We start from the raw sequence: 12471 nt of genomic DNA, 5'->3' as shown, positions 1-12471 counted from the left end.
AATAATAATATGGTAGGACATTAGACTATGACTATGGTTGGATTACATTGTGAGCTCCTCTGAGGACAGTCAGTGACATGATTATGTACTCTGTAATGTGCTGCAGGAGATGTCAGTGCTATATAAATACATAATAATAATATGGTAGGACATTAGACTATGACTATGGTAGGATTAGAGTGTGAGCTCCTCTGAGGACAGTCAGTGACATGGCTATGTGCTCTGTAATGTGCTGCAGAAGATGTCAGTGCTATATAAATACATACTAGGAATATGGTAGGACATTAGACTATGACTATGGTAGGATTAGATTGTGAGCTCCTCTGAGGACAGTCAGTGACTATGTGCTCTGTAAAGTACTGCAGAAGATGTCAGTGCTCTATAAATACATAATAATAATTTGGTAGGACATTAGACTATGACTATGGTAGGATTAGAGTGTGAGCTCCTCTGAGGACAGCCAGTGACATAACTATGTACTCTGTAAAGTTCTGCAGAAGATGTCAGTGCTCTATAAATACATAATAATAATTTGGTAGCACATTAGGCTAGGACTATGGTAGGATTAGATTGTGAGCTCCTCTGAGGACAGTCAGTGACATGACTATGTACTCTGTAATGTGCTGCAGGAGATGTCAGTGCTATATAAATACATAATAATAATATGGTAGCACATTAGACTATGACTATGGTAGGATTAGATTGTGAGCTCCTCTGAGGACAGTCAGTGACATGACTATGTACTCTGTAATGTGCTGCAGGAGATGTCAGTGCTATATAAATACATAATAATAATATGGTAGCACATTAGACTATGACTATGGTAGGATTAGATTGTGAGCTCCTCTGAGGACAGTCAGTGACATGACTATGTACTCTGTAATGTGCTGCAGAAGATGTCAGTGCTATATAAATACATAATATTAATATGGTAGGACATTAGGCTATGAGAGGATTAGATTGTGATCTCCTCTGAGGACAATCAGTGACATGACTATGTACTCTGTAATGTGCTGTCACAAAGTGTGGATGAGTTAATACATAGTAATGATAATGATCTCCCAGTACATTCACTCCTATATAACCTGTGAAGAAGAGTCACAGTATAACAATACACAGTGTATAGCGAACACCAATAGGAGAGATTCGTATTAGACGTGCTCCGACCCCTATGGTTTGTGCACATCAAACCATATCAATAGTAGAAGTCCAAAGCGAGTCAGCACCGTCTTCAGTAAAAATTTGCTCTTTATTGGTTAAAATGGCATGATGTCAAGCATCTTTCAGCGACAGCTCCGCTGTTTCGGGCGTCAAGCCCTTTATCAAGCCAAGAAGCAAAGTCATCAACCAAACTGAATCCACTCACAGTTTAAATAGTACATTATTACCTTAACAGCCAATCAAATTGCTCCTTGTCAGCCAATCAGGATCCCGGATGTCAATCCGCATGGCGTGTGTTTACTCTTTGATTAGGTGAGTACATTGCATTTCCTGGGGGAGGAGTTGGGCTTCCTCATTTACATGTTAAGGGATTAGTTCCCCATTAGGTCCGCCGGTCCCTGCCTCTCTCTGATTGGCTGACAAGGAGCAATTTGATTGGCTGTTAAGGTAATAATGTACTATTTAAACTGTGAGTGGATTCAGTTTGGTTGATGACTTTGCTTCTTGGCTTGATAAAGGGCTTGACGCCCGAAACAGCGGAGCTGTCGCTGAAAGATGCTTGACATCATGCCATTTTAACCAATAAAGAGCTAATTTTTACTGAAGACGGTGCTGACTCGCTTTGGACTTCTTCTGATAACAATACACAGCACTCTGCAATGAACCTGAAGCACCCTCACCTTCCCACAATGCTTTGCAATACTCACGTCATGGCCTGGTATATGGACTCTATCCCATAGCGCATTGCAAACTCATCCACAATTTCCTGCGCCGTCTCGTCAAAGTAAACCTTCCAGGCATCGTCGCCCTTCGCGTCTGGGATCTTCACCACCCCGCTGGCCTGAATGTCCGTCAGGTGGTGGAACAGGTTCTGCGGGGGGAAGGGAAGAAGACTGATGAAGCAAGATCTCGATAAAATTGCTAAATGCATTATCCAAAGCATTCATCCAAAGCATACATCGGCATATAAAAAAAACTTTGCTCCAAGTCCCCACCCGCCGCTTTGAACAGATGCATGATGGACCTGCTTTTTGGACTCATGCTGGAAGTGATAATGTGAACTGAATTTACCTTCTGTTTTGAGAAAGTAATAAAGTACTGTACTGCTGAAAGTTTTGGTGTGTTTTTGTATCTCTTCATCAGTTGTTAACCCAAAAACACAGTGATAGGTCCAGTCTTAAAGGGCTGCCCATATTATCATGTAAGAATTGGGCCATTTGCTTCTAAAATGCTGTTATTGGGAGACATTCCCAAATTAGGTGGCAAAAGGATGGGGCAGGAGCTGAGCATTTAGGACAGTCCGAAGAGGCTTTTAGGTCATATGTGGGAGGGAATGAGGAAGGACTGATGTATCATGTACAAATTGTGTAAGCTGCGCCGTGACACAATGATGTGTTCTCCCCAAGCTCTTTTACCTGGGTGTTCCACCCGGCTAATTTTAGTGAGCACCCGGCTGTCATCGGCCCGCCTCCTAATCCTAAGTGGATTTGCACCAGCCCTGCATCCGCACCCGACTACTTTTTCATGCCACCTGACTGGAAACAATTTCTGGGGAGAATACTGCAATGGAAAACGCCTCTGACTGCCTCCAAAACATCGTCCCAGTCCTCCTCACCTAGATCTAGCCTGTTTTCCACCCATCCAGTCTTGGGTAGGACATTGTATCCATCAGCTTTGGCTTTTATTATCACAGAGCATACATTTCCTACCATATGTTTAGTCTGGCCATCTTTGATTGCACAAACAGGATGAAAAGGCACCCAAAGGATAATAAAATGCATTCAAATCTAAAAATATAAGGCGTTTTTAATTCATTTTATTATCCTTTGGGCGCCCTTTCATCCTGTTTGTGTATCTAACTCCCCCCCTCCCCCTTGCACCCCATCTACAGACCCTAGGACCCTTTTTTCCTTGAAAGGTGCAACCATTTGCAGCTGATCGGGCCCCCTGTGAGTGGAGAGTCAGGTTTATTGATCTCCACCTGCCTGCAGTGGTTGGTTGCCCCACTGCAGGCTCCCGCTGTGAGTACCCTCCGTGTACTATTTCTTATTTCATTTATTGAGTGTGACATCCTGCACATTTGGGCTCCCTTTTGTCTCAGTTTTTTTTTCATATAGGGTGCTAGCTCACCCCCCCCCCCCCCTCCCTTTTATCGTCTGATTGCATCCAGAAAGTCAGAGGTGTGAATTCTGAAATCAGGAGGAGTTTAAATCCCACTGAACAGAAGGATTTTACATGCTCGTTAGGAATAGCCGTATTCTGATATCGTCTACTTCTGCCTCCTCAGTGCCAATCTCAGAGAGAGACGCTATAATGAGTTCTTTAATAACCGTCCTCATCCAGAGTCGGAGCAAAGCCCGGTTGCATCCCCGGCAATTCAGGCCAGCCATTAGAATAATTTCCATGTGAAAGGCCTCTCAAGGTCGGCACTGAGGCCATTAGCGCTAATTTAATCCAAAAACTGGTAACATGACTCCATTACGAATGTGTCGGCAACTACAGAGGAACCCACATGTACTGAACATCAGCTTTATTCTAAAATGACGAGTCTTTTAAAAAACTGCATGTAAAGTTTTAAAGGACAACTGTAGTGAGAGTTATATGGGGGCTGCACATTTGATTTCCTTTTAAGCAATACCAGTTGCCTGGCTGTCCTGCTAATGCTCTGCCTCAAATACTATCAGCCATAGCCCCTGAACAAGCATGCAGCAGATCAGAGGTTTCTGACATTATTGTCAGATCTGACAAGATTAGCTGCATGCTTGTTTTTGGTGGGGTTCAGACACTACTGCAGCCAAATAGATAATCGGAGCTGCCAGGCAACTGGCATCATTTAAAATGAAATAGATATGGCAGCCTCCATATAACTCACACTTCAACTGTGTTTTACAGTGGAATTTTCTGGTACATGTATAGGTTCTAATTGATGAGTACCTTAAACCTCAATCGCAAGACAGCAGTCATGTGATCCCTGTAGCCAGGGAACAGCTGAGGACAGATTGGTCCCATTATAATGGATACAAGATAAAATGTGGGGTCATTAAGGTAGCCATACATCTAGTAGTGACGGACAGATTCCACCAAGAGACTCATCTCTCTCTGATCAAACCTGATTAGAGCAAGATCTGTCAGCTGCCCATACACACCAGACAGATTACTAATAAACTTCAGCATGAAATCTCCCGGGAATCGGCAGAGTCCGTCACATCTGCCACTGTCCCCCAGTGTATAAAATGTGCATGTATTTGTGCATTTATATACTACCAATCCTGTGTCGTGGTGCCCGTCCACCCTCTGAATCCACTGCTCTTCCATTAGCCCTATACACACCACCGGCGTGGCGCGTACGTGATGTCACACTGATTTTCATCCGATTCGATAATAATCGAATCAGATGGTCGGTCGGACACCAAGATGACGGATGTATGGGAACCTTTACAAATAGCTTCTTTACAAATATATTATATAAGCCTCTCTCCCCCTAAAATGTTTAATTACGTTTTTTAAAGAGTACCCGAGTCGGACTGAATTTAGATTATAGGACACAGAGCCATGATTCTCTGCCCAGTGACATGCCTCTGTATCCTTCTGGTGCCGCTGGCAGCCCCCCCCGGGGTTTCGCTGTTCCCTCCTGAAAGCTAGCGTCAGGCTAGCGATAATCTGATTGTCACCTCCTTTTGCCCCTTCCAGCCATCAATCGCCTCCGTCACCTTACACCCCCGCCTCCTCCAATCATAAGCTAAGCCGTGACCCAGGAGGTACTTCGGGTTGTGGCAATCTTGGATTCCTCAGAATCAGAATCATCTTTATTATCGCCAAACACACCGAGTGGTGTGCCTGGAATTGCTTGTGGTTCACATGGCATATACATATAACAACACATAACGCATGGTAGAGATAGCAAAGGCAAGCAGGACATACATACATACATACATGCATACATACATACATTTAGAGCATCTCAGTATTAAATGGAGTCCTGGGGGGCGGGGGGGGGGGGGGGGGGGAGTGATCGCTACTGTGGGAGTCCATGTTTCAGTCAGAGTTTACAGCTGAGAGGGAGGGATGCCTGGGGCTAGGGTGACCCCAGGATGTAGGCCGGGAAGGGGGGGGGGGGGGGGAGGAGTTTTGAGCTCAGTGAGTTCAACATAAGAACTGCTTGTGGGAAGAAGGTGTTCATGCGCCTAGTGGTCTTGGCGGGGATGGATCTAAGATGGCGTCCCAGTGGAAGGGTCTCGAAGTATCGTCTGCCCGGGTGGGAGGGGTCGAGTAAGATCTTGGAGGCCCTTGTCTTCATTCTTGTGGAGTAGAGGAGATCTAGGGAGGGCAGGTGGGTGCCAATGATCTTTTCTGCAGCTTTTATCACTCTGTGGAGTTTGTATTTGTCTGTAGCGGTTGCTCCTGCGTACCAGACGATGATGGAGCAGCAGAGGATGGATTCGATGGTCGCGGAGTAAAAGCTGGTGAGCAGATCCCGTGACATTCCGAATTTTTTCAGTTGGCGTAGGAAGAAAAGCCGCTGCTGAGCTTTCTTCTGGGTTCTGGTGGTGCTCTGCCCCCATTTGAGGTCGCTTGTTAGGGTTGAGCCTAGGAACCGTACGCTTTGGACTGTGGAGACCTCCGACCCGTCGATGAACACTGGTAGGGGGGCCGGAGGGAGTTTCCGGAAGTCCACGATAAGTTCCACGGTCTTTGCTGTGTTGAGAACAAGATTGTTGTCCTTGCACCAGTTGCAGATACTCGCAACTTCGTTTCGGTAAGCGTCCTCCCCGTTTCTGTCGATGAGGCCGATAAGCGTGGTATCGTCTGCGAATTTGATAACTTTGACGGAGTCGGAGGCCGAGGTACAGTTGCCGGTGATCAAAAGTGACACCGGCTGTGGAGGATGAACGGGGCCACGTAGCGAGGCTTAGAGTGCCGCAGATTCATCCGCAATGTGGCGTGGAGTAGGTAGTAGGTTTTTTAGTTTAATTTGTTGATGCTGCCTCAGGTTCTCATTAATCCCCCCCTATTAACTTATTAGGCAATATAGCCTCTCCCCTCATTTCTCCAAAAGTTCCCGGATTCCAACAACGCATGCTCTCCTGAGATCACCTCTTCAGGAAGCTCCCAGAATCCCAGACGCATGAAGAATTGTGTGCGTTTTCAAGATGGTGGCAGGTTGAATTTGATGCAGCAACCCAATTATCAGACATTCTCACCAGCAGGTTAGGTTTAGCTAGGTAGTATTGTTGTATTTTCTATTTATAATGCTGTGTGTTTAATATATTCAAAGATGTTTTTTTAGTTCGATTCTAAAAGGAATATGGAAGCTGCCATATTTATCTTCTTTTAAACAATACCAGTTGCCACGCTGTTCTGCTGATCTCTTTAGCTGTATTAGCGTCTGAATCACACACCTGAAATAGGATGCAGCTAATCCAGTCAGACTTGCTTGTTCAAGGTCTATGGCTAAAAGTATTAGAGGTAGAGGATCAGAAGAACAGCCAGAAAACTGGTATTGCTTATAAGGAAATAAATATGTCAGCCTCCATATCCCTCTCCCTTTAAAGTGTACTAGAGACCAGATCATATACAAGATGTATACATACCTGGGGCTTCCTCCAGCTCCATACGCACGATTCACTCCCACGACGTCACCCTCAGCCTTCTCAGTCTTCAGTACCGGGTCCCGTAACTTCGGCCAGTCTGCGCAAGAGAAGTGGCTGACAGAGATATGTAGAGAGCGCACTTCTCTTGCGTCAAACTGGCCGAAGTTACTGTTCCCAGTACTGGAGCTGAGGGATGGCTGAGGACAGCGGCGTGGTACCCAGCAGTGCGGATGGGGCTGGAGGAAGCGCCAGGCATGTATAACACTTTGACTAATCGTCTCTGCTTTCCTTTAGGCTGCTTTCACAGTGCGACATTAAAGTCGCACATTATAAAAAGGACTAACGCACAGCAATACAGAGTATGTGCAACACTCACAGTGCACACGTTGCGTTGTGTGTAACGTGTAGCAATATTTAAACAGTGCTGCATGCTGTGCGTTATATGCGTTATTAGCTAAGTTGGACTGTTTGCACATGCTCAGCAATGTTTTTGATTTTCTTAAAAATGTGACGCATGCGCCGTTTTCGTTCTATCAGTATGCAACGAAAACGGCGCATCAAGAGACTCATAACACAGTTCAATATAGCATCCAACTTCAAAACTAACATGCTTTGCGTTAGGGGCACGTTGTGTGACCTTAACGTCGCATCAAACGCAACGTCCCACTGTGAAAGAGGCCTGAATGCTGGGAATACACGGTTAATTTCTGCCGAGTGTTTCTGCCCTTGATCGTTTTTGCCGCTTGATTCTGCAGTCGATTCTCTTATCTGCCACTCGTTTTTTTTATCTTTTTCCATTCACTTCTATCAGAAATCGAGCGGCAATGGAATCAAAACGGAGATTGGTCATGTCGGAAATTATCTATCAAACCATCTAATCAGCTTAAAAATGAACCGTGTATTCCCAGCATAAGTGTTAAATAGTCTGAGGGGGGAAGGGGGTGTGAGCTGAAACTTTAGTTTTTAAAACAGCACTTCATTACAAATGTATAATTGTAGCAGTTGAATCGCTCCATGAGTCTCTCTGAAGTCCGTCAAATCCTGAGCACTTGACCTGGTAAAAATTAGTGGTGGTCAAGAGATGCTGATACTTTTGAGTTGATGCAAATATGATGGTAATTTAATGCAAATTCATGCAACTTGGAAAAGGACCAATTAAATGGCAAAGCAGCTCCTTAATTATCCAAGCCACTTACATTTTCATAACATTTGCATCAACTCAGAATGGTTGTCATGTCACGGACTCATCAATCCCTATTGACTCTGAACACAAACACCATAAATTCTGATTTCACTGCATTTTGATCCAAATTGTCTAAAACTGAATTTCAACTTGAAAAATGGAAGTTAACATCAAATTTAACCGGTTTTGACCATGATAAACTATCACAACCACCACGGTGTGATACTGATTTCTGTAGACTGAGCTGAAAGAGAGAGGGATAGATGTTGTGCAGCATTACATAAATAAGAGGCACAGAAGCAGATCCTTCCCCCATCCCTTCGGGTCAATAGACTGATTACAGCAGAGGGGCGCAGCAGGGTCAAACACACTCTCAGACATTGATGTGGACTACAAAGAGACTCACACAGAAACGGAACAGTAGAAATAGATACTTTGTAGTGAAAGGACTCCTGCTGTGCAGACAAATCGCTGTCCACCCTGACGGGGTGCTGCTTCTGATCTCTATTTCTAGTGCTTGGCTCCCGGGGTATTTCCAGCTGCACAGTTGGTCAGTTTGCTTACAGCTTGATCCGCTGGATGGATGGTGGAGATGTGAGCTTGAATATACAAAAAAATTACCGGCACACCAAGCTATTGATTTGCTTAAATCTTGTATTATATGAAATAATACATTATATGAAATAAGAGGGTAAATATGGACATTTCTTCTGACGATCACTGCAAATTCATCTGAACGCTGACAGAAGCTCATAGTTTTACTAGTCAGTTTCACTAGTCAGATCAGATTCAGTGTTTGCTCCTTGCTCATGCTCTGTATGCGGTTTCCAGCTGCTGCTGGTTTAATGCAGTGATTGTATGTTTAATATGTAACTATCCACTGATTGTACTTGCCTTTGTTGTACAGCTCTGTACTATCATTGTAACCACTAAATAGTGCATATTTTCACTGGGCTGTGATCTGCTGTCCACAGCCCACTGTATTCTGTGACCAATCTGTTTTTGGGTGATTATTTCATATAATACAAGATTTAAGCAAATCAATAGCTTGGTGTGCCGGTCATTTTTTTGTATATTCTAGATGTTGTAAGACCTCAAACAGGTCTGGTTTATCGACTGAAGCACCCGTATGTTTATTGCTCGCTACTGTGTTGAAAGGTGTGCATACCTACGTCTATTTAATGGAGATGTGAGCTTGCCATGTTTCTCATGCTGTATTCTTATTATATTTTCATTCTCCCACTATTCCCAAGGTATTTCAAAGCAAAACAGGTGGCAATGCAAAAGGCAGCGATTAGCGGCAATATGCAGTCGTTTAGGCAGCAGATAAAATAGCTATTGCAAGTTGCGGCTACAAATAGCAGGTGCCTCTGTGTGCCCAAATAGCTGCTAATCGAGGCTTTTAACACTTAAACACAGAGACTGTTAGTGTTATAAATGGGGGGTCCTCAGGGTTTAAGGTTAGGCACCAAGCAGGAAAAAAGGGCACAGGAGCCCTTTCTGATAAAGGCACCATCATAGGCACCTGAGCGGCAAAGAAAGTAAACCTGGGCGCACGCTGACCACCACTATCGGGCATCTCTGGGTGCTGAAATTTACCTTCTTTGCCACAAATCGTGGCTTTTATAATAGCTGCAAGATGCGGCAACCACAGTAAATTTTGGCGTCTGGAGGTGCCCGATTAGCATTAACCACTTTATCCACCACTACAGTATATCTACGTCCTCTGTGACTTCATCTAAGCCACAGGTCAGTAGATATACGTCTTGTAGCAGAAGCAGTGCTGTGCAGGATTGGGCTTGCTCCTGTGCACATTTCTGGCACTATCTGATGCAGCACTAATTGGTGAACGGGAATATATGTTCCCTGACCTAAGGAGATTGATTTTTACCATTAAAAATACTTTTATTTTCTCATTTCATAGTGAAAATTACACTCTAGCATTATTTCAGAATCAAATATCTTCACCATAAATTGTGACAGGAACATAATCTAAGTTTTGTGATAAACGTTAAGAATAGCCAAACAAAATTTGTGTTTTTTATCTACAGTAGCAGTTCTTATTTTTAAATTGGAATTGGTAAAACTGAGAAATAATGTGTTTTTCTAATTTTTTTCCTTGGTTTCCCATTAAAATTCATAGAAAACAAAATTGTTCGAGGGAAAAAATGGCATACAATGAAAGCCTAGTTTGTCTTGAAAAAAACAATATATATTTCATTTATGTGTCATAAGTAGGGATAAAGTTATTTCTGAGTAAATAAGGACATAGCTAAACTGTCAGAACTGCTCTAATCCATAAGAGGGAAACAAGGTCTGGATGCAAAGTGGTTAAAGGACTTTATGAGGCCAAATGACGAATCTATTTTTTACTTACCTGGGGCTTCTTCCAGCCCCTCGCAGCCGTTTCAGTCCCTCGCCAAAGCCCAGATCCTCCTTGGTGTTCCCACTGGCTGCCGGTAATGATGGGGACCCACCGGCTGGGGGCGGCTCGTCTGCGCAGTTGTTGTGCGCAGGTGCAGTACCCGCCAGATGACATGGGTGCAGAAGAGCCGAACCTGCTGGCGGTTCGCCATACTTGTGTGTGGCCAGCGGGAACACCGAGGAGGACCGGGGCTGTGGCGAGGGACTGAAACGGCTGGGAGGGGCTGGGAGGAGCCCAAGGTGAGTGAAAATAGATTTGATATTTGGCCTCGGAAGTCCTTTAATGATTTTAAATATGGGCCCCCGATAGAATCCTGGGCCTTGCAAAAATGCAAATAGCAGCATTGCATAGCGGGCATGGAGCCGGGGATATTACTGTAAGACAGCACTAAGGTGACCTTCTGAGTCAGAACCCGCTGCAGCCTGCGTATAGCCCGATTCCCTGACGTGTGGATGGATCGTGTCTGCCTCAGTTATACATCAATTATCCTGTATGTCCTTCCTCCTGTATGAAATATGACTGGGGGGGACAGAGAGGCCTCTGCACAATGTACCTGCTCATCTCAAATCCTCCATCAAGCCCAGATTCAGTAACAGGCATGGCAGTCTTGTGTCTGCAGACACTCTAGCCGGGGGTGGGGGGAATTCAAACGACAAGCTTGTATTTTAAAGAGGAGCTGTCAGCCATACCATCTCAGAAAAAAAAAAACCCCACATATGGTATATAAGTAGATAAAATACTTGCTCTACTTACATATGTATTGCACTAAAGTTGAAGAGAAATCGAGAGCCCAATATGGTGTAGTATGTCAAAATTGATTAGATAAATGAAACAGTGAGATTGTAATCCTCACAAACACGGGTTACCACCTAGGTAACCACTCATTAGGCAGGTGAGGAGATTAGACCTGTCCTCACTCAGGATTAAGAAGTCGCTCTCTGTAGATAGGAAGAAAGGGGGTAGATCACCCCTCCACCTGGGGTGGACTCAAATATATTGGTAGGTGAACAGAGGCGCCAGAAGGATAAAAGTACATAACATTTTTAAAAAATTGCTGGGAGGAAGTGGTGGACTCGCCTCCGTTAAAGCAGACACCAAGGACTGTAAATGTATAGATATACACATTTATTGAAAATACCCCAAAGATGCAACGTGTTTCGCGGGCACAGCCCACTTCTTCAGGCAATAAGCAGGGGATAAACAACAGCAATTCAGTTATAGCAAGCAGAGCACCTCTGAGACAGTCTCAGAGGTGCTCTGCTTGCTATAACTGAATTGCTGTTGTTTATCCCCTGCTTATTGCCTGAAGAAGTGGGCTGTGCCCAACAGCAATTCAGTTATAGCAAGCAGAGCACCTCTGAGACAGTCTCAGAGGTGCTCTGCTTGCTATAACTGAATTGCTGTTGTTTATCCCCTGCTTATTGCCTGAAGAAGTGGGCTGTGCCCGCGAAACACGTTGCATCTTTGGGGTATCTTCAATAAATGTGTATATCTATACATTTACAGTCCTTGGTGTCTGCTTTAACGGAGGCGAGTCCACCACTTCCTCCCAGCAATTTTTTAAAAATTTTATGTACTTTTATCCTTCTGGCGCCTCTGTTCACCTACCAATATATGTATTGTACTGTCCACATTTTGATTTTAGGGATTCTTCTACAGTAAAAAAAGAGAAAATCCTTCTTAGCATTTTTCATTTTAACTGTGGCCATTTGTAAGCCATTCCTGATGTAATTTCCTCCCTTACTCCTGCTTGATTGTGGATGCATGTACGCATTGCCACCCCCCCCTCCACTATAGAAAGTGCATTGTCTCAGCATGAGAAATATTGTCCAGAGAGGAACGGAGGCATGTTATCTGGCTTGCAGTCTCTGCCATGTATCCCTTTTTGTATTTCTCTCTGCTTCAAATACAATAGGGGACTGATAGCTGAGTGAGTTGTGCGCCCCCTCCTACACTGCACCCTGAGGCTGGAGCCTCTCTCACCTCTGCCTGGCCCTGTGTGCAAGGGCTATATTGGAGAGCAGCGGTGACAAAGGGCACCCCTGGCGCATACCCATGAACAATCCAAAAGGTGCAGAAAGATAACCAGGCGTATACACTCTCCCTTTTGG

General features: G+C 44.4%; 1 protein-coding gene across 15 annotated transcripts in view; it reads right to left on the bottom strand.

Moving 5' to 3' along the window:
- Nucleotides 1-12471, bottom strand: part of UNC13B (unc-13 homolog B) — a 540439-nt gene that overhangs the window by 100809 nt on the left and 427159 nt on the right. For all 15 annotated transcript variants that reach the window (XM_068252311.1, XM_068252316.1, XM_068252301.1 and 12 more), the window contains one exon: nt 1869-2032. In XM_068252311.1, the coding sequence (XP_068108412.1) occupies nt 1869-2032 (164 nt within the window). The remainder of the gene's footprint in view (nt 1-1868; nt 2033-12471) is intronic.

This window comes from Hyperolius riggenbachi, chromosome 1 (genome assembly GCF_040937935.1).
Source record: "Hyperolius riggenbachi isolate aHypRig1 chromosome 1, aHypRig1.pri, whole genome shotgun sequence".
In the NCBI taxonomy this organism is placed as follows: Eukaryota; Metazoa; Chordata; class Amphibia; order Anura; family Hyperoliidae; genus Hyperolius; species Hyperolius riggenbachi.
The sequence above is the reverse complement of the archived record's forward strand: the minus strand, read 5'-3'. Positions and strand labels throughout refer to the sequence as shown.